Source organism: Carcharodon carcharias, chromosome 12, assembly GCF_017639515.1.
Source record: "Carcharodon carcharias isolate sCarCar2 chromosome 12, sCarCar2.pri, whole genome shotgun sequence".
Lineage (NCBI taxonomy): Eukaryota > Metazoa > Chordata > Chondrichthyes > Lamniformes > Lamnidae > Carcharodon > Carcharodon carcharias.
Window position 1 is genome coordinate 55,706,611 of NC_054478.1, and position 25,700 is coordinate 55,732,310.

The 25,700-nt window shown below is 42.5% G+C and overlaps 1 protein-coding gene across 4 annotated transcripts in view; it reads left to right on the forward strand.

Moving 5' to 3' along the window:
- cfap221 (cilia and flagella associated protein 221) overlaps positions 1 to 25,700 on the forward strand; it is a 236,769-nt gene that overhangs the window by 100,621 nt on the left and 110,448 nt on the right. For all 4 annotated transcript variants that reach the window (XM_041200050.1, XM_041200053.1, XM_041200051.1 and 1 more), the window contains 4 exons: positions 13,895 to 14,033; positions 22,796 to 22,892; positions 23,585 to 23,693; positions 23,943 to 24,030. In XM_041200050.1, coding sequence (XP_041055984.1) covers positions 13,895 to 14,033; positions 22,796 to 22,892; positions 23,585 to 23,693; positions 23,943 to 24,030 — 433 coding nt within the window. The remainder of the gene's footprint in view (positions 1 to 13,894; positions 14,034 to 22,795; positions 22,893 to 23,584; positions 23,694 to 23,942; positions 24,031 to 25,700) is intronic.

The following is a 25,700-nucleotide window of genomic DNA, read 5'->3' on the forward strand; positions in this document are numbered from 1 at the left end:
CAATAACTTTGGTGGATTATCTGCAAAAACTTTGGAAACAATGTGTGAATTTTTATGCTATTTCCTTGAGGTTTCTGCCAATTTTCTGCGAATGTTAGGGAGATAGATTGAAAGAAACGCTAAAGAAATTCTCCTCGCAAATGTTTTCTCCTCTTCTGACTAATTCAGTAATTTAAGTTCTGCTAATCAAAGTAATTAATTTCAGATGTGGAATCCCATTTGCCTTCTACATCATTAGTCTTTACCAAGTTTCAAAAGTGCTTTTTCTTTTTCACCTTATCATGCCAAACTTTCTTCCCCCATATATTGATCTAAAGATCAAGCTTTCTATATTCATGTTATATAGCAAAGAACTTGGCATTACAGAGATGTAGAACAGATGGAAGAACTAACTTATTTTCTTGTACAAAATACTTTGGAAACCAAGGGCAGAATTTCCCCATCCTGCCCACGGCGTGTTTTGTGGCGGGTGCGAGCGGCGAATCCAGCAACAGGCAAAAAGTCGCAAATCTGCTGTCATAAAAATAGGTTTCAATTCTCCCTATGGTGTGTTTATGGTCGGTTGGTTATCCTGCCAACTAGTGCCGCAAACGCCAGTTGCATTCATTAACATGTCCTGAATGCTCATTAAGACAACTGCTCACCGCCATCTTGCCAGGCCTTCCAATCTTGCCGTCATGCAAGTGGGAAATTACGTCGGTCTCAAATTGGAGTGCACAAGTTGGACCTCAGTTCACCGGTAACTTTGAGGTGAGTGCAACATATATAGCCCACCTATTGTAGTGCTGCGCTGGCCTTGTTGCAATGAATGGCACTCTGCTGGAGCTGTAGGGTTTGTCTGCTCCTGGTCTTTCCCTACATTGTCCCTAAGAACACCACTGTGCTGCGGCACTCATGCAGGCCTCCACTTTCAGAAACTAGCATTTCAGTAGGACGTGGGCTGTGATGCAAGGGTGGGGTTATGAACACAAGGGGGCAACGGGAGGGAAGGCTGTGGAGTGGCAGCGAGAGGGAAGGGTGAACATGATGGGGGCAACGGGGAGGGAAGGCTGTGGCTTGGCAGTGAGGGGGAAGGGCGAACACGATCGGGGCAACGGGGTGGGAAGGATGTGGAATGGCAGTGAGGGGGAAGGTGAACACGAGGGGGGACTTTCTGGAGTGGCCCTCTAACCTCTTGTTGCTGTAGGAGTGAGCAGGAGTCTGCTTAGAAAGAAAGGAGGAACAACTCCTTGCGATAAAAGCCCCTGAAAGCCAATGACTTCATTAGCACTGTTAAAGGGCTACTCAGAACTTTGGCTTCACATTACAGTTGCTGCATCTCAAGAGTAACACGTACGAATGTAGAATTTGGGAATGCAAGCAATTGTGAAGAAGGTATAGCTGTATCATATGTGAAGAACTGTCACATGTTCACTAGAATTGACACTCCTAATGGGCTAAAGGGAATCCACTCATTGACCATGAGCAACTGATTTTTCATTAATATGCCACATCACAGATTTGAGCACAGAGCTAGGTTGGGTCACTCATCTCATTGAAACTTTAGCGTACCACACAGGGCTCAATATGTTACATATATGTGATGCCATCTTTGTCACCTTGACGTGTGTGCTAGTGTCTCAGGGACAAGGTGACATCAGCCATCATGCAAATAGGGCAGGAAAAATTAAAGACCCTTACAGGTTTCAAATGTGCCATCTTCTGAGCTTCAATTTCTTGCCCCTTGAATCATTAATATCTTCAATGTTTCCTTTCAGAGAGAAGGCAAAAGCAGATATGGCTCCAGGGCTCAATAATGCCTTTGTCAAGGTCTTACTGCAATGGAGGAGGCGAAGGAGGGAAAGGCAACTCCGTGCATTTCCTATTTACAAATGAGTGAGAGGCAATGCCATACATGTCTGAGCTTGTCCCGAGATTTGGTACATCACATGTGCCACATTCCTCGTGAAGACCTGACGCCACGTGGAGTTGGAACGTATCCTCTGCTAATGGCTCTGAAGATGACCTCAGCACACAATCTCTTGGCCTTTGGTTCTTTCCAAGGATCAATAGGGGACCTGTGCGACAACACATCGATGCATAAAGGAGTCACAGATGCCCTTTACAAGAAGGCCCATCATTATGTCAGGTTTACTCTGGACGAAGAGAGTCAGGCTGTAAGATTCACTGGTTTCACCACCATCTCAGGCTTTCCAAGAGTGCAGGGTGCAATCGACTGCAGCATTGTGGTTATATGGGCTCCATGGCAGCAGGCCCTAATGTTTATAAACTGCAAAGGCCATCATTCCATCAATGTACAATTGATATGTGGTCACTGGAAGCACATACTGCATGTTTGTGCACAGTACCCTGGGAGTTGCCATGACTCTTACATCCTGAGTCACTCCCAAGTGCCCGAGATTTTCAAGGGGCGATTATGTCTGCAGGGATGGTTGCATTGGGATAAGGGATACCACTGAAATGCTGGCTGATGACACTGGCACATCGCCCTCAGAGTTGTTCCAAGGAGAGGTAAAACACTACTCATAGCTCCACATGCTCCCTTATAGAGCAGACGATAGAGCTTCTGAAGATGCACTTCAGATGCTTGGACTGCTCATTCAGCTCACTACAATACACTCCTGACAGGGTTTCCCACATCATCGTAGTGTGTTGTGCCCTTCACAATCCGGCAATGCAAAGAGGTGAACCCCTGCCAGAGGATGACCTGGAGGAGGATGAGAGCTCATCGAAGGAAGAAGATCCAGAGGCCCAAGAACCTCATGAGGCTGCTGAGGGTCAGAATGAGTGTGATCACGCTATGGAGGAAGGATGACATGGGAGACATGCATGATACGATAATTGGTGGAGGAGTAAGGTTAAGTGAGGGATTATGGCCACATCTCTCCTAGCCCTCAATGCCATTTACTTTCAACTCAGGGGATGTCCACCCACTTGCAGTGAGAATGAGTCCTGCATTCACACTTGCGCGTTCTGACTTCATGAATCGCCAGGCCATGATCTTTGCTTTGGTCCATGGGACCCTGTGTGAGCTCACTCTGGGAACTGAGAATCCACTTAGGAACAAGAGGGATGCGAGAGAAGGCTTGAAGCCTTCGCCACTGTCTAATGAAGCAAACACTGCTGCACTGAGATGTGGACATGCCTAGGGATCACCTCCTCTCACACATGTCTTTCCTTCTGTCACTACCACTGAGGAGACACAAATGCCACTGGAATATCAATGCTGGTGAGCTGCCCCCACTTAATGGCGTTCCTTGAGGAAGAAGGGTTAGAAATGCTTACATCACACATTTCTAAAAAAGACTTAAACACATCTCCCTAACATCACACAAGGATGCGGAGACTAGTTCAACTGAGGTTGACATCACAGGAATGCGTATCTCACAGTGGGACACTGTCACTGAGTGGAAGGATGGCTCAACTTCAAAATAAGTAGATTCCAAAGTACAAGGTCACAATGCCTTCAGTTGACAGGAACATTCACATAACCATCAAATGTATTAACAAAAGTGCAATTCGTTTACATGTCTAGCACACATGCGACCCAAAAGTGACATCAATTTTTCTTAACTTTCTGAACTCTATCACTGGGTGCAGCCCTGACATTAGCAACAGAGGTGGAGGCAGCCTGCTGACTGCTATGTCAGTGATGACCTTGGCGGATGTCCTCTGGTGGCCCAAGGCTGGAGGGCCCCGGCCTGATAAGGGTCACCTGCTCAGGGGTAGAAGCGCCTTCGGCAGCCTGAGAAGCTGCAGTGCATGGGGTCGCAGGCAGAGGAGACTGTGAGTGGCTGCACACCCTTGGAGTGTCCGGCTGATGCTCATCCTCCCTGCAGGTGCCTGAGGGCCCCACCCTGACACCTGCAGAAGATGGTGCACCTGGTTGGAGGTTGAAGTGCCTCGTCCCCATGTCACCAACATCCTGATGGCGCCCACCTGGTTGTGTGGCCATGGAGTGCAGGGTTGAGCGCAAATCTGGCAAGATGTGCTGGACCAAGGTCTCCATGGTGGTTGCCAGCCTTTCCATGGTGACCACGAGGCACTCATATGTCGGAGCCATGACATCAGACAGAACGCAATCTGCTGAGTGACTGTCAAATCTCTGCCTGATGTTCCACCACCTGTCATTGCATCACCAGCATAGATTTGGCGGCCTCTTCCAGAGGCTCATCATCTGACTCGGACTAAACAAGTGGCTTACCCTGGCAGAGTGGATGAGATCATTCGTTCCCTTCCTGCACTGGGTGGCATTTCGGGCATGGTTGCCAGCCACACTGACTTGCTCTTGGATGGCTTCACAGGCCAGAGAGGTGAGGCTGCTGTGCTTCCTGCAGCCACACCTGGGATAGAGCCCGTGCCTTTGCACCTGGTCCCCTCTGATTAAGGCCTGGGGGCCTGGTCCATGAAGCAGGGTGCTGCCTTCTTCAGGCTCTTGGCCTTCCTATTCTGGCTGCCAGGCATCTCTAGTGGGCTGGAGAGAGTGAGATTGTGTGTTAAACTGACCTTTAAATATAGTGCCCGGACCATCTAACCTGCCAGCTGATGGCAGCCGAGCGAATCAACTCCCGACCCGCCAGGTGAATCAGATCGATACGCGTCTTTGCATAATTAATGATGCTCCAAGTGCAGAACCGGGTGCGAGTTGCCGCTATTCCGGACAGCGGGACGGGCGCTGCTGAAACTACCTGCCAACGCATTTAGTCTTATTTGTGGAAAATTCCTCCCGTCTTTTCTACACTGATCCTTAATGGAATGATTGCTAAACAAAAAAGGTTTTCTTGTGCCTTTTATGGTCAATATATGCCAAAGAAAGCATTGAAACATAGAAAATTTATGGCACAGTATGAGACCATTCAATCCATTGTGTCTGTGCCAGCTATAAAAAACTATCCCACCTAATCCCACTTTCTAACCCTCTGTCCATAACCCCGTAGATTATGGCTTTTCAAAAGCATTTCCAAGTATTTTGTGAATACAAGGAAGATTTCTGCCTCTGCCACCTTTCAGGCTGTGAGTTCCAGACTGCCGCCAGCCTTTGAATGAAAATATTTCTCCTGAATTCTCCTTTAATCCTTCTGCCACTTACTTTAAATCCATGCTGTCTAGTTACTGATGTCTTAACTAAGAGAATAGGTCCTTCCCATCCACTCTATCTGATCCCTCATAATTTTATATACCTCAATTAAGTCTCCCCATAACCTCCTCTGTTCCAAAGAAAACAATCCCAGCCTATCCAATACTTCTCTTGGCTAAAATTTCAATTCCTGTCAACATCCTCATAAATTTCCTACTACTTGATGACTGTTTGACAAGTCTACAGAGTTGATTTTCAAATATTTGGTCTATAATTTCTGCCTTTTACATTCCTGTTCAATGACTTGATAAATCTGAGTAATTTGAAGTATATGATTGATGGTGTTAAATTAAGACAGTCAAATGAAATGACTCAAGATCTCCATACTATTTGCCCAGGCCTGTGCCCTGGAGAGGACATTCCAGCTCCATGGTTTACGTTGGCACAACACAGGAAGACACATTTACTGGTTATAAGCTCTCACTCAATTGGCGTAAAACATGAGCACCAGGTGTTACTTCCAAAGGTGGATGAAATCATCACTTCTCATTGGATACCTACTGCCTGCTTCAAGCTGGGCAGCCCCAGTCAGTTAGGTGCTGTCCCCCGCATTGCCTGCTTGCTTCAATGGGTGCTTGGAGCTTAGAGAGCCATCTATGCACCTGGCAAGACAAACTCAACAAAAAAGACACGAGTCTTTTGCATCACAAGCTGGAACACAAGGACTATGAGTCCTGGTCTTACCAACAAGTTTCTGCAGGCTGCTGACGCTCGTAAGACACCTGTGATCGACAAAGAACTTACAAGGCTCAAAGTGGATATTGCTGCACTGCAACAAACCAGGCTCGCACAAAGTGGATCCCTTGAAGTGAAACACTACATTTTTTTCTGGTAGGGGAAAACTCAAGAGTGGGTTTTGCAGTAAAACACACTGTACTCCTCCACAGAAAGCTCAGAGAGACTTTTTACACTTCACTTGTCAATAAACATGGGCCCAGTTAACCTAATGTGCATCTATGCCCCAACACTCACTTTCATCATGGATGTCGAGGATCTATTCTATGAGGCACTTGATGCTGCCATCAACAGAATTTCCAGTACTGAGGGACTTTACGTTCAAGAGGGTTTCAACATAATGGTAGGTACTGACTACACAATTTGGGCTTGGCCTAAATAGCCAAGTGGTTATGGTACTGGGCTTGCAACCCCTGGATCAAGAGTTCAAATCTCACAATGGCAGACTATGAAACAATGTAACTTCATCTGAAACAGATGGAAATGGGTTTGTACTCGAAAGAGTTACACAATTTGGCCAACATGTATAGGGCAAGATAAAAGAAAATGAACAGGTTGCTGAAGCTATGGTGTTACTATGGCTCTGTGTGACAAACAGCTATTTCCAAATTAAGTCATAACACAAGGTGTCCTGGAGACATAGGAGATCACACACTGGCATCAGCTAAATTGCAACATCACCAGACATTCCATCTTCAACAGTGCCCTGATCACTCATAACTACTACAGCACTGACTCTGACACTGACCTGGTGTGTAGCAAGATCAGACTTCAGCGAAGGAAACTTTGTAACTCAAGAAGAAGGGTCATCCTCGGATCAACATTTGCCATACCACTGACCCTGAAAGGATCTAGGAGTTTCTAAACATCCTCAATCAGGTTCTTTTGGACAACAATGCCCAAGGCCAGAGTGTGGTGTGAAAGTGGGATCATCTGCACAACACCATCTATAACTCTGCACTCACTGTACGGGAAAACAGAGCAGAGGAATGTTGATTGGTTTGATGCTTACTGGACTGAAATGGAGCCAGCTACTGCAACAGGCAGAGAGCCCTCATGAACTACAAGCAAGTCCCAAGCAAACAAAGTCTACATGCTCTCTAAGCTGCCAGCATTAAGTCTCAGCTGACTGTTCAGCACTGCACCAATCAATACTGGTTGAAGCTCTGTAACAGCATACAATCTGCTGCTGAATCTGGGGATGCTTGGGGAATGTGTGGAGGAATCAAGAAACTAACAGGCCCAGCAGCAACAAAATCAACCTCCTTGCAGACAAAGACAGGGATGATCATCATTGAACCTAGCAAACAGATAGAAAGGTGGGTGGAGCATCATCTCAAACTCTGTGCAACGGAAAACATTGTCACTGAAGAAGCTCTCAGTGCCATTCCAGAATTTCCTGTCATGAAGGAGCTGGACAGCAAGCCCACCATAGTTGAGTTAACAAAGCCATTGAACGTCTTGAGGTGAATCCTCAGGGAACGATGGCATTCCACCTGAAATCATCAAAAGTTGAAAACCAGCACTGTTGCAGCATCTTCATGAACTTTTGTGTCCCTGCTGGAAGCAAAGATTTGTGCCTCAAGACATGAATGATACAAAAATAGTAACCTTATACAAAAACAAAGGGGGTCGCAGTGACTGCACAAATTACTGAGGCATCTGCTGTTTCCTGATGATTTTGTGCTCGTAAGTTATACTGAAGTTCACATGCAACAGCTTGTATTTTGGTTCTTCTGGGCCTATGAAGAGTTTAGACTGACAATCAGCATCAGGAAGACCAGTTATGGGCCAGGACATAGAGACTCCATCTTCTGTCAACATTGACAACCTCACTCTTGTGGTTGTCGACAGCTTCAAATACGTTAGATCAACAATTACCAGCAACCTATCCCTTGATGCTGAAATCAACACTAGGATTGCCAAAGCTGCAGCTGTCATGGGGGTCAGTTAGCTCAGTTGGATGGATGGCTAGTTTGTGATACCGAGTGACGCCAACAGCGTGGGTTCAATTCCCGTACCGGCTGAGGTCATCCACGAATGCCCTGCCTTCTCAACCTCGCCCCTTGCCTGAGGTGTGGTGACCCTCAGGTTAAACTCACCACCAGTTGTCTCTCTCTCTAATGAGAAAGCAGCCTAAGGTCCTCTGGGACTACTGTGACCTTTATTCATTCACGTGAAGTTGAATATGGGCCAGCAATAAATTAACCAAAAATTAAAAGCTCTATGTGTCTCAGCATCCTCCTTTAGAGTAAGTGAGGCATGGACAATTTATGCAAGCCAAGAAAAGCAGCTGAAAGCTTTCCATATCCACACTGTCACAGACAAAAAGTTGGGCATCTCCTGAGAAGATAGAGTGCAGAACATGGAAGTACACCAGCTTGCAAGGATCCCCAACATGTTTTCCCTCCTGAATCAGCAGCAACTCAGTTGGCTGGGTCATGTGAGCTGAGTACATGATAACTGCATCCCCAAAGATATGCTCTATGGCAAGCTTGCTATCAGCACAAGACCAGCAAGTCACTCACGTCTGCAATACAAGGATGTCTGCAAGTGAGACTTCAAGTTGACCGCAACCAGAGTCAATACATGGGAAGTCCTTGCTGCTGACCAGAGTGCCTAGAGACAAGCAGTTAGGAAGGGCATGGAGAAAGCAGAGGACAAAAGAAATGACCAGATGGCGGAAAAGAGAGCTCGCCGCAAGGGAAAAACATCGGTTGACCTTGGGCCAACGTTATTCATCTGTACCAGCTGTGGAAGGGATTGCCTTTTGTCTCTACAGCCATAACAGACAATGTTCAATACATAAGGGACATACTTGGGGTGCAATCCATCATCTCCCAAGATAGACGGATGCCAATAACGTCAGTGGAACGTTGTGTATCAGAATAGCAGTGCTGATAGTTGGGCATAAGTATATGAATTTATGTACTACATAACTACCTGAAGTACCTACATGTCCAATCATTCAAAAAGAAATAGTCTGATGTGAACATTCCTAAGTGAGATGGTGATGAGCAAATGACTGAGAGTAATGGCCTGGATTTTGTGGTTCCAATATTGATGAACGCTGAGACATTTGTCGCTGTTGAGAGTTGGAGGAAGCCACAACTGATGGCTGGACTGAATCTGGATGCAAGGACTGAATTTTTGTTCTTCCCCCGTCACTTGGTAAGCCTCAACTCCTGTTCTAACAGCAGCAACAGCTGATTCTTCGTCTCGTGATTGGCGACCTTGCTCCAGTTCTGCACGCTCAATGATCGGGTCCTAGGACTGATCCTCATGGCATTGATTCTCTTCAATCCTGAGAAGTGATAGATTAACCTACTGTTGCCGGGGTTCAGAGACTTGCCTGGCTGCTTGCCAACTTTCAGAACCAACAGCTCAATCAGCTCCACAATGGAGAAGGGGCAAGAGGCTGGGCAAAGGTGAGTAGGAGAAAGTATAAATTCCATGGGAAATTTGCAAAGGCTACTTGGGCTGAAATGCTGAAAAAGACATGGGAGGTAAAAGGGATTAATATTAAATGATGTAAAAATCTCATGGATAAGCAAAAATACAAAATACCATTTTTATCTAGTCTCATAGGCAAAAAGATAAGCACAAATAAACTGAGTTGGTAAAACTGCAGAAAGCAGGGGAGAAAATTGTGAGTTAAGCTGAAAGTTCTGGGCAGTCAACATTTGTTACAAGTATTTAGAAGTGTTTACAAGTTTATATAAGCTTGAAAAAATATTTTAAAGTATGTAAAAAGCACTTAATATTTAAAAGCATTATAAAACGTTCACCTGCCTTTGAGCTAAAGGCTATCCTCAGGGGTGTGCCTTCATCTGTGACATCAGTAGAGGGTGTGACTTCACTGGGAGGTGCCTTGTTGCTTGGCCTCGCAGATCATATTGTTGATGGACCAAGCTGGAGCAAGAAATTGAAGTTCTTGCTACACCCCAACAAACCAGCTAAGTTTGCATTTTCCAGTGCAGTCAGTGATGAGCGTTGCCACTTTGTTGCTGACTATAACATCTGGGTCAATGTGCTGTACTACAAAATAATATGATATAGGTTTGCATTTGGAATTCCCAACATATCAATTTCTTGTTTTTTTTTCATTCTGTTTCCAGACTAATTCTGGACCTTGGGGCTTTAAACACCTTGGGCATGAAACTCAATTCTGTAGGTGGCACTAGAAAAACTACTCACCCTTCTGGGGGTGTGTGCTGTGCCACCATCTGTTTCCGGTACCATCCACACAGCGCACTATTTTCAGAAGGGAGCTCGTGTGGCTGTCCCTTGTGAGCACCAAAAGCAACTGAACTGCATGTTAATGTCATGACATCACGTTTTCCAAATTTGAACAAATTTATATGTTGCTCAAAGATCAAGCAAACAGCTGCAAACGGTTCCCAGCATTGTGTTAGTTAATGGATCAGGCGCCCAAATTGCAGATAAGGCAACGTTAATTCTGACATTGCAAAGTATCTGAAAGTGCTCTGAAGTGTTTTTGAAGGTGTTGTGGTGAGTTCCTGCATTTGGAACATACCGTTACTGTATATTCACAAGGAGAGTAGATGGGTAGGTGTCCTTTTTTTTATTCATTCACTGGGTGGGCCAGTATTTATTGCCCATCCCTAGTTGCCCTTGAGATGGTGGCGATGGGCTGCCTTCTTGAACTGCTGCAGTCCATGTGGTGCAGGTACACACACAGTGCTGTTAGGAAGTGAGTTCCAGGATTTTGGTCCAGTGGCAGTGAAGGAATGGCCTGTCCACACAAAGGTTGCAGTACATCTGGTGCCTGCATTGCGGTGCCTCTGGATCTGCAACATAACTGGAAAATGGTGTAGAGGCTGCGGAGAGGAAAAGCTCTGTGTGATGCACTTTGCCAACTTGGAGCAGAATTCCTTCATGCTACTTGACACTGACAGGATGCTGTCCGGCAGACCAGCCAATGTACTCTGCAGCCAGAATATTTTGTGGTGGCAGTGGCCAGCTTCCCCTGCTGAAATGTTGCAGGCCAGCCCATGTCTGTGGGTCCAGGAAGCCCCATCTTGATTGTAACCCCATTAGGCTGTTAATTGGCTCAATTCATGGCTTCCCCCTGCATCTGAAGGGATGTCCTGCCTCTGGGGAGAGTCCTGGCTCTGAGGGAAAGTCCTGCTTCTGAGACCTGCCAGCCAATCAGATGGCCAGCAGCTCTCCAGTCCCAGCAGCACCACCGGGAACAGTGGCCACTGTAAGCAATCCCCTGAGAAGCATCTCTGGAGCCCCGATCCTTAGGTGAGAACTCTTTCTGTTGACTTTGATGATTGACATCTTTAAGTGGTTATAATAAATTGTTCTTTCTGTTATCTCTTTGTCAATGTCTCAATGTTTATTTGAACAAGATTAAAAGGTCTCTGTTGCTTCATTAGCTGAATTATGGGTTAGCATCTGCACCACAGCTTATTTTCTCCCCTTAAAATGTTTCTGTGCTGCTCACAGAGGTCTGACTGTCTAACTATCTGAATTGCCTTTTCCAAGGTTAGATCTCCCTATGCTTGCATGAGGTCAGAGATCGCTTTGGTCACTACTACCACTATTCTGTCTCCGATGAGTTCAGATTTTAAGCCTCTGTATTCGCACCCTTCTGCTTTCCTGTATAGATTATTGATGAATGAATCAACAGGTTTTCCTGGCTGCTGGACTCACTTATTAAATTACCTCTTTTGAGTATTTTATTGCTTCTTAGATTGAAATAAACATTGAAAGATTTTAGTACTTCTTCAAATTTAGCAGATGATTCATTAATTCCCTGTCTTGTAATAACATCGTTCGCAATCAGACGTACCGAGTAAAACAGTACTGACTTTTTGTCTAAACCTGAAACGATGCTGTATCTTGTCCTCCAAAGTCCCCAATTATGTGATTGATCTGGGCCTTGGATTAGTCTGAATTGATTTGGAAGTGTGGAATTCTGATCCATGGTTAAATTTTTTAAAGAGAAGGATCTGCTTTAAGAACTTCCTAAATTTCAAGATGGTGTTGCTATTCACTTAACAACAAGGGATTTCCTGCACTTGCTGGTTTTGGTGGATTCCACTACAGTGTTGATCACGCTCAGCTTGAAAAAAATTAAACAATTGCTGCCAGGATTGGCTGCCTCCAGAGTTCTCTTGTTCAGCATTTTACTTTTCTTTTGCTTTTCTTAGCTGAGTTTAGAAGTCACGATTCTCCTGGATTACTTAATTAATTATTTTTTTCATTTCGGAGCGAGCACCGACTGGGGGATTGGGTTTGAGCAACAGGTTTTCTCAAACTACACTTTCGACTCTGAATTATTTATAGATTTCTCAGGACTTGCTGTAGCCTGGAGTTTTAAAAGGTTTCGTTCACCCGAGATAGGTCTGCTGACTCTATACTCTGGGCTTTAGAAGCTGGACTTCTAAAGGAGATTCAGTGGAGTCTTCTGTTGCAGTAAGGAATTTTAAATTTCTGCCCTCAGCTTCCAAGTCTTTCTTAGGAACTTTTCCCTGGCAATTTTTCCTCTGCTTCTGCAGCTTCTTTTCAGCTTTACTGGAATATTTTGCAGTCTTCCAACAATTTAGATTTTCTCTGCATTTTCTATGAGATCTTGGGTTTTTCCACAAGCTGCATGTTGTAGGTGTTGGTTACGTTTCGGTAGGTCTGAAGAGGTCTTCTTTGTCATATGTAGGTTACCTGTAAGTCTTTATTTACTCTTAGAACAATTTACAAACACACAGTAAAGGGTACAAGCTAGAAGCTGTCTCCATACGTGTTGGGACACATGGCTCTGTCAAACACTGGACTGACTTTGGGGTTTGAGTCGTGTGCTCTCTTACATCACTATGTGGTCGGTACTGTACTCAGTCCCACATTAACCCTATGTGTGCAAGTCCCTTCTACTACATGGATGACAGCGTCCAGTAGCCCCTTTTAAGAGCATTGCTTTAGCTGCTGAGTGTCTAAGGACTAGTGCAATCTATTAGAAAACAATTTCTCAAATTGGTCTGGAACAAACATTTGATCCCAGATTTGCATATACGATGAACCTAGTGCCTTGAACAGCCTGACCCAGCCTGGTGGCTGGGATTCTTCTGTTGCGGAACACCTGCCTTATTGGACACTTAGGTGTAAGTTAAGTTCAGTGGAATGGAATTTCGAGGCAAATGAGCGGTCTAACTAGTAGCAGGCCCTATCCTTAAAGTAACCATTGGAGCTGTGCCAACAATGACCTCGAAGATGTTTTAGGAAATTTTTTGTGGGTCCTGGAAGAGCAGATATGATAAAAATTCTACAGCCCATTTCCACCCCCTGAGTAATTTCCACCCCACCACCAACCCCACCCTAGTGAAGAGTTCAAACAGGTACAGTGGACATATTGCTGACTTTTCAGCATATGTTTAAAATCGACTCCAATACATTCAATATCACAAACTCAAAGTGTGGTTGATTCTGGATGAAAACCCATTTCTTAGTCCAGTAAGTATCAATGTACAGTGCCTTTTCCTTTTATTTGTTCCTGGGCTGCGAGCTTTGCTGAGAAGGCCAACATTTATTATTCACCCCTAATTTCCCTTGAGAACATAGCTGGTTTCTCCATTTGCTCAGTCAGTGTGATTTAAGGTACACCCATAGTGCTATGCAGTGGTTTGATAACTGAATGGCTTCCCACACCATTTCAAACTGCAGTTAAGAGTCAAACACATTGCTCTGCATCTAGAGTCATGCATAGGCCAGACTTGGGTGAAGATGGCAGATTTCCTCCCCAAAGGTCATTAGTAAACTAGATGTGTTTTTACAACAATCTGTTGGCTTCACATTCATTATTAATGAGACTAGCAGTTTGGTCCAGGTTTAGTGGGATTTGAACTCATGTCTCTGGAGTTCTGGATTATTAGACCAGTAACATCACCACAATGCTACCTTCCCCCCCTGAAAGATGACATGGTTTTTTGCCTCTAATTTGAAATTATAGTACTCCATTTAATAGAAGCACAGATTTCTTTATATGTACTTTATGTATCTCAGGTCCCAAGATGAAGATGAAAAAACTGAAGCTATCTCCACAAAGAAGTTGCTGGATCCTCAAAGCCTCTCACCAATGCAAATTTCAAGAAAAAAGCGACGTCAGAAAATGTTATTGGATCATAGCCCTGGAATATTGAAGGTAAATTATTACAAATATATTGTCAATTTGCTTGGCGTGTGGTAACAATTTTATGTTTCTGCAGAATTAATTGTAAATACTGATGTCATTTTCATCTGTTTTTTTGTTACGGTACTTGATAAAATCAATAAACATCAAAGTTAAGTTATTTTCAAAGCCTCGCTTATCCAGCATGAGAGGTGGGGAATCAAGATCAGTGACACGCTATCAGCTGATGATATCCATGTTGGAAAACCAAAACTTGATGGACCTTTTCCAAATTGTTCTTCTAAATAGAAAATTAAACCTTCCTAAAATTAAGCCCAAAAGACAATGGTGTTAATTCATCACTGCAACTGAAATCTAACAAGGTAATGATGATTATTGCTCAGTTACTTCTTCACATAGAGATCAGTTGTTATCTCCAAAACATTACTAAGTACTAAACCTGATAACTTATCATTTGAGGTATTCTCCCATAACATACTGAGTAATGAAACAGTCATTAAAAGAATCAACAAGGAATTCCTCTTGGTTTCCCCCACATTCAGATGCTTCATACCAGACTACTCAAAGTAGGATAGTTAAAATCCCTAATAATAACAACACTACAATGTTATGGTATTCTTCAGTTTGTTTTCAATATTTCCTCTTCTGTTTTACCTGTTGCCCTAAGGCTCTATAACTCATAAGGAGCAACAAGCAAGGGCCAATCCTTGGTGTACCTGACCAAACCATTTCTTTTTATTATTCATTCACAGATGTGGACTAGGTCTCATTTATTGCCCATACTTAATTGACTTTGAGAAGGTGGTGGTGAGCTGCCTTACTGAACCGCTGTTGTTTACGCAGTGTAGATACATGCACAGTGCTATGAGGTAGGGAGCTCCAGGATTTTGGTCCAGCAACAGTGAAAGAATAGAGATATAGTTTCAAGTCTGGATGGTGTGTGGCCTGGAGGGGAACTTGCAGATGGTGGTGTTCCCATGCATCTGCTGCTCTTGTTCTTCTAGGTGGTAGAGGTCATTGTCAAATGAGCCTTGGCGAGTTGCTGAAGTGCATCTTGCGTTGGTGGTGGAGAGAGTGAATGTTTAAGGTGATTGATGGGGCAAATCAAACAGGCTGCTTTGTCGAGAATGGTGTTGATCTTCTTGAGTGTTGTTGGAGCTGCACTCATCCAGGCAAATGGAGAGTATTCCATCACACTCTTAACTTGCTCCTTGTAAGTGGTCGACAAGATTTGGGAAGTCAAAAGGTGAGTTATTCATCACAGAATTCCTAGCCTCTGACCTGCCGTAGGATTTTTATGGCTGGTCCAGTCATTCTCTGGTCAATGGTAACTCCCATGATGATGAAGGTATGGGATTCAGTGATGGTAATGCCGTTGAATGTCGGGGGGAGATGGTTAGATTCTCCCTTATTGGAGATGGTCATTGCTTGGCTCTTGTGTGGTGCAGATATTACTTGCCACTTACCAATCTAAGCCTGAATGTTGTCCAGGTATTGCTGCATATGGACAAGGACTGCTTCAGTATCTAAGGAGTCACGAATGGTGATGAATGATGCAATCATCAGTGAACATCCTCACTTCTGACCTTATGCTGGAAATCCCCACTTCTGACCTTGTAATGATTTCAGTCACTCCTTCCTGTTGAGCCCCAATGTTCTCCCTCCTTTTTACTGTTATATCACCTTTTATACGTAAAGATGTGAAATCATAGAATGGTTACAGTACAGAAAGAGGCCACTGGGTCCATCAAGCCCTTGCTGGCTCTCTGCAAAAACAATTGTGCTAGTCCCAGTCCCCTGCCCTTCCCCATAGACCCTCCATATTTTTCCCATCAGGTGCCTATCCAATTCTCTTTTATAACTGAATCTGCCTCCACCACTATTCTAGACAGTACATTCCAGATCATAACAAATTGCTGCCTAAAAATGTTTTCCTTATGATGCCCTTAGTTCTTTCGTCAGTCACCTTAAATTTGTGTCCTCTGGTTCTCGATCCTTCTGCAAAAGGGAACAATTTTTCTCTATTCACTATGCCTAGATCACTCATGATTTTGAATTTCTCTACTAAATCTCCTCTCAACCTTCTGTTCACCATTCTCAAAAATCTTCTCTGCACCTTCTCTAAAGTATTCACAGCCTTACTAATGTGAGGGGGCTAGAATTGCACACAGTACTCCATTGAGGCTGAACCAGTTTATTTTTAAAAGTACACCATAACTTCTTGCCTTTGCACCCTATGCCCCTATTTATAAAGCCCAGGAATGTGTATGCCTTTTTAACCTCTTTCTCAACCTGACATGCCACTTTCAACAATTTGTGCATACATACCAGTACATCTCTCTGCCTCTATATCCCCTTTAGAATTGTACCCTTTATTTAATATTGCCCCAAATTTCATGCCACATGTCCGCCCATTCCACTGACCTGTCTGTATCCTCTTGAAATCTTTCACGGTCCCTTTTACAATAATTCCAAGTTTTGTGTCATCTACAAATTTGCAGCAGGTAATGTCACTGCCTCTTGAGCCAGAAGCTCCAGGTTCGATTTCTACCCAAGGACTTGATGGATAAGGAAGGTGCAATCAGAATGTGGCCAAACAGATTGACTATCAATCTGAAAATCCTTCCAACACACCCCAATGACAGGCAGTAAGAGTGGGAGAGATTCCTGATCAACCATTTGATGGAAAAAATGTTGGAGCCTCTAACGTCATTATTCAAAGCTCCAGAATACAGCGCACAAATAAAAGCTCATTTGCTACAGCCAGACTCCCTGAGTAAACTATAACACACCCACAACTAGGGCATTGATTACATATTTTGAAAACCAGTGTTCCTAATACTGACCCCTGGGGAAGGTATGCCTTCCAGCAATGTGAAAAGCAACAGTTCACTACTTTTTTTTGGGATGAGGGTTTGTAGCATATGGTGTCCATGTAACAGGTCTGCAGTGCAACTCATATAGACTTTCCAGAGCAGCGGTCAACTTTACAGTATCAGCCAGCAGGTGACTCATGGCAGCCATTTTTCATCAGTGTCTTTTCTTGTATTTTTTAAAAAAAGGTACTCTTTAAACTGTTCAATATATCTGTGATAAAAACAAAAAACTGGGAATGCTGGAAATCCAAAACAAAAACGGAATTACCTGGAAAAATTCAGCAGGTCTGGCAGCATCAGCGGAGAAGAAAAAAGTTGACGTTTCGAGTCCTCATGACCCTTCAAAAGAACAGAAGTAGGGAAGGTAAGCAGTTCTGTTGAAGGGTCATGAGGACTCGAAACGTCAACTCAATATATCTGTGGTTGGCTGGTAAAGTTGTAGGTAGCTCTCACTCAGTCAGTTTCCTGGCGTCGTGACGCTTGGTAGTGGAAAAGCCTTTAAAAATAATCTGGGACAAAATGGTGGAAAATGGGATTACTTGATTTACAACAATGAATTGAAGACACGTGAATGTACAGAGAGGAGTTTTAAAAACTGGTTCTGCCAAACAGAATCAGAAAAAGAACAAGCAGGAGGAGAAAAGAAACATAACAATCATCTGAAACACTGCTGGAAAAGATCAGGAAAGATCTCCCTCTCTCTGGAAACTAAAAGAGTGCCTTCAGCAGAGTGCGGACCTGAACAAAGTCAACACCAGAATTCTACAGGAAGCCACCTAACTTCAAATGGCCATGCCTCAAAGACAAGCAAAGGACATAATTGTATATTCTTTCAGCTTTTATTGGATTCTAACTTTCTTATTTCTGAGATATGTGTGTGTGTGTGTTGTCACATCTTTATTATTATTTCTCGGGTTTAGTGAGTAAGAAACTTACTCTTTTCTCACCCAATAAAACCTGGTTTGATTGGCTCCTTATTAAAAAGTAATTACATTTGGATTGTAAAAAGCATTTATGGGGAAAATACATTTTAAAAAACCTTTGTTGCGACCAACCGAGGAGGCTGAATAAAAGAGGGGCCAGTTCGTGACTCCTCACCCAGTCGTAATAAAATTGGGGGCTGGTCCGGGCTTTGTTCTACAGACTAATAAAAGAATTAGAGTAGGGAAGGTAAATTGTTCCTTCGAAAAAAAATTTTAAAACTGCAAAAATGCTTTCTTGAGTCTGTAATACTAAAGTGTGAAAATGTTCACATTTGATGCCAGTGCTTTTCTAGAAGAGGGGCAAGTTACTTTTGAGGATTTAAAAGTTCTGTCCCTTGAAGAGCTATAAGCGATAGCCAGACACTTAGAATTGGAGCTTCACCCAAAAGCCTTAATAGGTATGATGATAAAACGCATGGCCAGGGAATTTGGTTGCAAACCTAAGACAAGGGTAAGAAAAGAAATAGAGTTGTCCAAAATATAGCTAGAACAGAGATGAAAAGAGTTAGAACTCCAGGCATCAGGGAAAAAAGAGAGGAAATAGAAAGGGAAACAGAGAAAGCTTTCCAAAGAAGACTCTGAACTGAAAGGAGAGACAAAGGCAGCCGGGCAAGCATCAATGCTGTCTGATGATTATGAGCTGATCCACTTACCCTCATCCCTAGTCACCCCCAACCGACTGAAAAGGATAGAAGGCAGGAGAGTGATAGGAAACTGAGCACCAATGGGAGGGAAGAGACAGCTGGAAATGCAGGGGGCCCTCCTCAGGCCAGAAATGATGGTGTTGAGAGGAAAATCGAGGTCAGGAAGCTTATGTGTTTTAACTGCCGAAAGGTAGGGCATCTCCATGCTGATTACTGGAGTCTACAGGAAAAACCCATTGGATTTATCAGGGCACATAAACCTCACGCAGAGAATGGGTGTCAGTCAGAGAACATGGCAGACCAGGCTATGGCTCTGACTGCAGCAGCAAGTCCCTATAAACGCACTACTGAGGGTGTGGATGAGTTTAAATGAACCTCTGAGAGTTACAAGGATTTTGTATCAGAGGGATGAGTGGCCACATTTCCCCAGGGTGAGGCAAGTAAGCCAGTAGTGATACTGAGGGATACAGGGGCCAGCCAAACTCTCCTGCTGGAAAAAGGCCTGACCTTTCCACCAGAGAGTGCAGTAAATACTAGGCCCACCTGGCGTGCGACCTTGTTTCAGGATCGGTGACAATGGGAGCCGCCTCCAGTTTGCCTATAGATGGGGTCGACCTGCTCATTGGCAATGACCTGGCAGGATCAAAAATAGTAGCATCTCCATTAGTCTCAAAGGAGCCAAGTGAGGCCAGGGAGACAGAATAGCTGCAGCAGAATGTGTCTGGTATTTTCCTGACAGTGTAGTAACCCAGTCCATAGCCAAGCTAGCTCTGTCAGTGGAGGCTGAAATGGCATTGTAGACAGATTACACTACTGTCTGGTTATCTGAAACCTTTTTCAGAAGTAATCACAAAACTCCAGTTGGAAGTATTGCGAACTAATAGGAGGATAGTGGTAAACTTTCAAAGGACATAGACAGACTGGTGGAATGGGCGAGCAAGTAGATAAAATTGAATACAGAGAAGCATGGTATGATTCATTTTGGTAAGAAGAATGAGAAGAGGCAATATAAAATAAAGGACACAATTCTATAAGGGGTGCAAAAGCAGAGAGACCTGAAGATGTATGTAAACAGGGCAGAGCCGCTGAGAAAATGGTTCATAAAGCATAGGAGATCATGGGCTTTATATATAAAGGGCATAGAGTACAAAAGCAAGGAAGTTACGATAAACTTATATAAAACACTGGTTCAGCCTCAACTGTGGTATTGTGTCCAGTTCTGGGCACCAAACATTAGGAAAGATGCAAAAACATTAGAGAAGGTTCCAGGAACGGGGAACTTCATTTTCATGGATAGATTGAAGAAACTGGGGCAGTTCTGCTTGGAAAAGGGAAGATTAAGAGGAGATTTGCTAAAGGTATTCAAAATCAAGTCTGGATAAGGCAGATAGGGAGCAAATGTTTCCGTTGGTGGTAGGATCAAGAACAAGAGGACAATGAGTTAAGGTGATTAGTAAAAGAAGCATGAAGAAAAGCTTTTCTTTACAATGAGTGATTAGGATCTGGAATGCACTGTCTAGGAATCTGGTTGAGGCAGATTCAATTGAGGCCTTCACAAGAGAGTTAGATAATTATCTGAAGTGAAAAAGTTTGCAGGGCTACTAGGAAAAAGTGGGGAATGAGATTAGGTGTGTTGCTCTTGCTGAGAGCCAGCTTGGACATGATGGGCCAAACGGCCTCCTTCTGTGCTGTAACCATTCTATGATTCTATGGTTTCCTTTCTGATGATCGACTTCCTATTCGTTTTATAATTTTTTCAGTATGTTTAGCAAGTATAGGTCCTTTATTTTCTCCTTTTGTTAAGTCATCTATCCCACTGTCTATGTTCTTAAACCCAGCCCCAGTAAAACATGAATTTTCCTACTGAAGGAAAGCGGTAAGAAAAAATGTCTGTTCTGCTCATCCAGTTTGTTATCAATTGGAGCCTTTCTCAAGCTCAAAGCTAACAATGTTTTTACATTACAAAATACTGCAGATGCTGGAAATCTGAAACAAAAACAGAAAATGCTGGAAAAACTGTACAGGTCTAACAGCAATCGTGGAGAGAGAAACAGAGTTAACGTTTCGAGTCCTCATGACCCTTCTTTAGAGCCTCTGCTGAAGGGCCATACAGACTTGAACCGTTAACTCTGTTTCTCTTTTCAATTTTTTTACATTGTTTACTTGTCTCCAAATCACACTCTTTTAATTTTTTGCTAAAGCAGGGAATCCAATTCCATTTAAACTATTTTATAGGGTTCATATTTGCAACAATAGATAAATTATTCTTGTATTCAACAACTCAAAGACCAATGTTCCCTGTGCAGCCATGCAGCAACCCAGAAGTTCCTGTGCACTTTGTACACAACTTCGGTCCTTTAGCTATTGTACATGCATGGCCATGCAAAAAAAATTAAAGGGGCCATGCACTTAAATAAATCACTCATACACTCCAAAAAAAAAGGAATGTTGGTGAAGACATTATTCCTTGTTACTCCTGATCTAACTATACACAAGTAGACCTCACAATATTCACTCTATTTAAATCCTTTATTATTTGTTTAAAAGTCTTTAGTTCCATTACCTGTGCCATTTTTCCTTTTAATGTGAATAGTTTTAACTTAGTCTTGCTTGATAAGTCAATGGTCCAGCAACATTGGTTAATGTAGTATGTTAAGCGGTAGAGAGCAGGTCACATTTTTCACAAAGTAAGATCGCAATCCCCTATAATTTCTGAAACATATATTTAATTTCTATTGGAATTCAGAGAATTAGTGCGTGTTATTTTACAAACTCAGTTGAGGGAGCAAGTATTTTATTTTCTGTAGTTTTGCTATATTGAAAAACATATTATATGAAAAACTGTTATTATGTAGGAGTTCTAATGAAGAAGATATTAAGAAAGTGTTTTATATAAATAAAAGTTGCATTTAAATTGCTTTAACCCTGCACAAAATCTTTTGTGGGGTGCTTACTCATTACTACTTTTGTATTTGTTTCCTGTTCATCTGCATTTCACTGATAGGGGCTGCAACTGTTTAAACTGATCTAATACAGCAAAAGACCATTGTGGCTAAAAGTAATTTACATTTATGAGTGTTCAGTAAAATGCCGCTAAAATCACAAATCTTTTAAATATATTATACAGGAGAATGAGCACCAGGGTGCCAGCCTTGGCTCAGTGTGGCACTCTCCACACTGACTCAGAACGCCATGGATTCAAACCCAACTTCAAAGACTTAAGCAGATAGTCCAGGTTGACACCTCAGTGCAGGACTGGCACTGTTAAAAATGTCTTCTTTAGAATGTGATGTTCCAATCAAGGTCGCATCTGCCTCCCCCCCTGAATGTAAAAGATCCCATGATGGTTTTTGAAGAGCACGGGAGTTCTCCTAGTGTTTTGCCGAACTGTTATCCCACAACTAGTAAAATCAAATTAATCCGTTATTTGTTTCATTAATATTGGTGGGATCATGGGATTGATATTAGCCTCTGTCAGGTCTGAGAGCACAAATGGGCAGCCACTTAAAATATCGCTGCTGACCTGCTTGCCAGTTCCCCAGCTCCATCCCAGCCCCTGAACCATTTTTGTGGAGGTAGAATGATGCGGTGGCCGAGCTACCCACCTGCGCTTAGCAGGTAGCCGATCCAGCTCATTAAGGGACACTTAAGGCCAGTTTAATGATGGTGAATGGGATTTTCTCATTGACCTTCAGGTTTTGGGAGGTGGCAGAGGCCAGTTTAACCTCATGGAGACAATCTTCTAGCTGCAGACTAAGGAAACAGCACTTCAGGCAGGTTCAGAGGCTCTCACTGCCTGCCAGAGTGCAGCAGCAACTGCAGGCCATTCTGTGGAAGGGTTTGCCCCCACCCCCAACTGCCCCTGCCCCACCTTGGTGGCCTGGCTGCAAAAGCTATATTTTTTTACTTAAACTATTAAAAAGTTGAAGAGAAGGTTGCATTCTGAAACTCCCTTTCCCTCATTTGCTTTCCGTTGTATCTTCCTGCTGCCTTGAAACTGGAAGTCCTCTGATTGTTCTCCAGCTTCAGGAACCTGCCCACTACCCTTAATTGACCAGTCTGTTTCCCAAATGGTGCGGGCTTCTACCCCCATTTGAGACTATTGGCATGGTTCAGAAGCCCACAGTGAACATCCTACCTCGTGTGTACAAAGCGACCTGCTACATCTCCTTGCATGACAGTGGCTACAACCCAAAAGCACTTAATTGACTATGACGATATCCTTAGATTGTGAAATGTATATAAATGCAAATTATTTCTTTCTTTACCAGAACAAGAAAAATCCAGTTAGTTTATCCAGTCCACATGCTGTGGCTGTTGTGTTAAATCAGCAACCCGGCAAACTACGAATTAAAGATTTGCGAAAGGGTAATTCATTCAGAAACATTACTATATGTGATATTTACCTCTTTAAGTACAAATAAAAGTAATTATTTTGTTGTGAGTAGCATACCTCAATCCTCTATCTACTGAATGGAAATAAGGAGCTGCTATGGATTTGATGTGGCAGGGCAGCCTAATTGTTCAAAGAGTCTTCCAATCATGCTCATTTAGTAGATTATGTGTTCTTAATCATTCTTCTGTAAACTGCAGTTTATCCAAAATCCTGCTGCCCATATCCTATCCAATACTAAATCCTGCTCACCTATCATCATAATCCTCACTGACCCACTACATTGGCTCAAATTTAAACCTCTCAAAAGCTTTTATTATATTACTATTAGCTCTGTGAAATAATATTTATGTGTTTTTGTAAAAATAATTAATATTTTAACACTGTTCTGTTACATTTACCAAATAGGTCTCATCATTTAAAACTTAAGACAAGTTTTATCAATACCCAGTTGTGTTTTTAGTGCTATTATAAAGCTTCTGCAAGTTGTTGGTGCGTCTTCTTGTTTGATTCCTTGGTAAATAATGCTAACAAGCACTCTTACACATGCACTAATGTCCAGTCTGAAGCATTGATAAATGATTAAATGTGGCATAAGCATGATATTTATGACATTTACAATATTTTTCCAAATATTATCACCTTAATCCTTTATTTTCTTTTTAAGTATTAAGTAGTATTCAAGGAGCATCAAAAAGCAGACAGGCAAAGGAAGCAGTGTTTAATCAAAAAGTCAAAAAAGATGTTATGTCAGAACAGGCTAACCAACTACGATGGTAAGCAAAAGATAAAATAGCAATAGTGCATTTTGTATTTTTACTTTTGCAAGGTAAAGTGCTCTCTGTGTGTAATTTTAATCTTTTAAAATTTCCTATTGACACAAAAATACCATCTGCTAGATAAATTAACTTGGAAGTATTCTGTTTTAACAAACTAAGGTCTATTCATCGAAGTCTCCAGGTAAGCATTCTGTTTTATAATTTGTTTGGTGATCACACTAAACATGTCTTTCTATCATTCTTTAGGCAGACACACCTTGGTAGAGATCCAATATCTGCTGAAGCTAAACAATTGGTTCTGGAAATAAGAGAGCTGGCAGAAGAAGAATACAAGGTTTGAAGTAATTTAATACCATATATATAAATTTAACAGTGGTCATTTGACCAAACATCTCTTTGGCTCCAACCCAAGCTCTGCAAAAAACCTGCAGCCAGTGTAAACTGGATGCAGATTCAATGCTCTGGTTTTTTTGTCCTCTCTGTGTATAATATGCCTCGGTGCCATTAATGTTTGGGAGTATGATTTTCAGAACTGTAATGATTTAAGTGTGAGGTAATATATCTTGTGAAGAAGAACGAGGGTTTCAAGGATACATTCTATGGAACATTAAGGGACGTCCACAAACAGAGGAACTTGGGAATTCAAATTTCCTGAAAGCTTAAGTGCAGCTATATATACAATTACCAGTAGCATTGAGGTAAAGAGTAGAGATAAAGACAAATCTGTAGAAAGCAATGGTGGAGCTATATAGTATTGTGTGTAGTTTTGGACAACACATTACATGAAGGACATTAAAGACATAGAGAACATATAGCTTAGCTTCATCAAATTTTGTCAGAAAGGGTAAATTACTTTTCTGAGAACAAATGGAGCATTTAAAATTCTGAAAGGTTTTGACAAATGAATAGGGGACAAGTCCAGTGGTCAGCTAGGCTATGGGGATAGCTAGATGTGTAAAAGGGCGTGATCACATAGTGTAAGGCAGGACAACGGGGTAAAAAAAATGCTGTATCCTGAAAAGAAATCAGGAGGATTGCATTTGGGAGGAATTTGGGAGCACTGAAAAGGCAGGGTCTTCAATTTTGTTGAAATAAAACTTTTTGAGCAAAATTACATTTTTAGAGTAACTATTCATTTGCAGCTAGCTCATGCAAAGTACCCACTCATAGCAATAAATATTACTAATTGAATTCATATTAAAAATTCTAAAAATAAAATAGACAGAGCTTCGTAGAACACCACTGAAAAAGCTCAACACTGTCTAGGATAAAGCAGCCAATTGATTGGCACCCCATCCACTTAAACATTTATTCCCTCCACCACCATTGAACAGTGGCAGCAGAGTGTACAGTCTACAAGGTGCACTGCAGCAACTTGCCAAGGCTCCTTCAACAACAGCTTCCAAACCTGCAATTTCTACCACCTGGAAGAATAAGGGCAGCAGTTGCACGGGAACACCGCTATTAATAGGATCCAAGCCAATTGGTGAAGTTGAAACCAAGACACAAGGCTTTTCTTTATTGAGAGTTTATTGACTTGTACAATCTCACAGCTGTTTTCCTACACAACCCAGTGTACCAGCTATCTCCGATTTATTTGTGCTCAAAGACAATTAATACCCTCATCTGCTTCTCTTAACCTTAAAAATGTAATTGACATGACATTAACAAACCTTAACAATGTAATTGGCAAGACATTAACAACCACCACTTGCAAGTTCCCTCTCCAAGTCAAACTCCATCTTGACTTGGAAATATTATCACCCTTTTGTCACTGTCGCTGGGTCAAGATCCTGGAACTCCTTCACTAACAGCACTGTGGGTGTACCTACGCCACATGGACTGCAGTGGTTCAAGAACTTAGCTCACCAACACTTTCTCAAGGGCAATTAAAGATGGACAATAAATGTTGGCCTTCAGTGATGCCCACATCCCATGAATGAATTTAAAATAAGAAAATCAAAAGGGCAATTCTTACTTTACCACTGATAAATTATTGGCTCA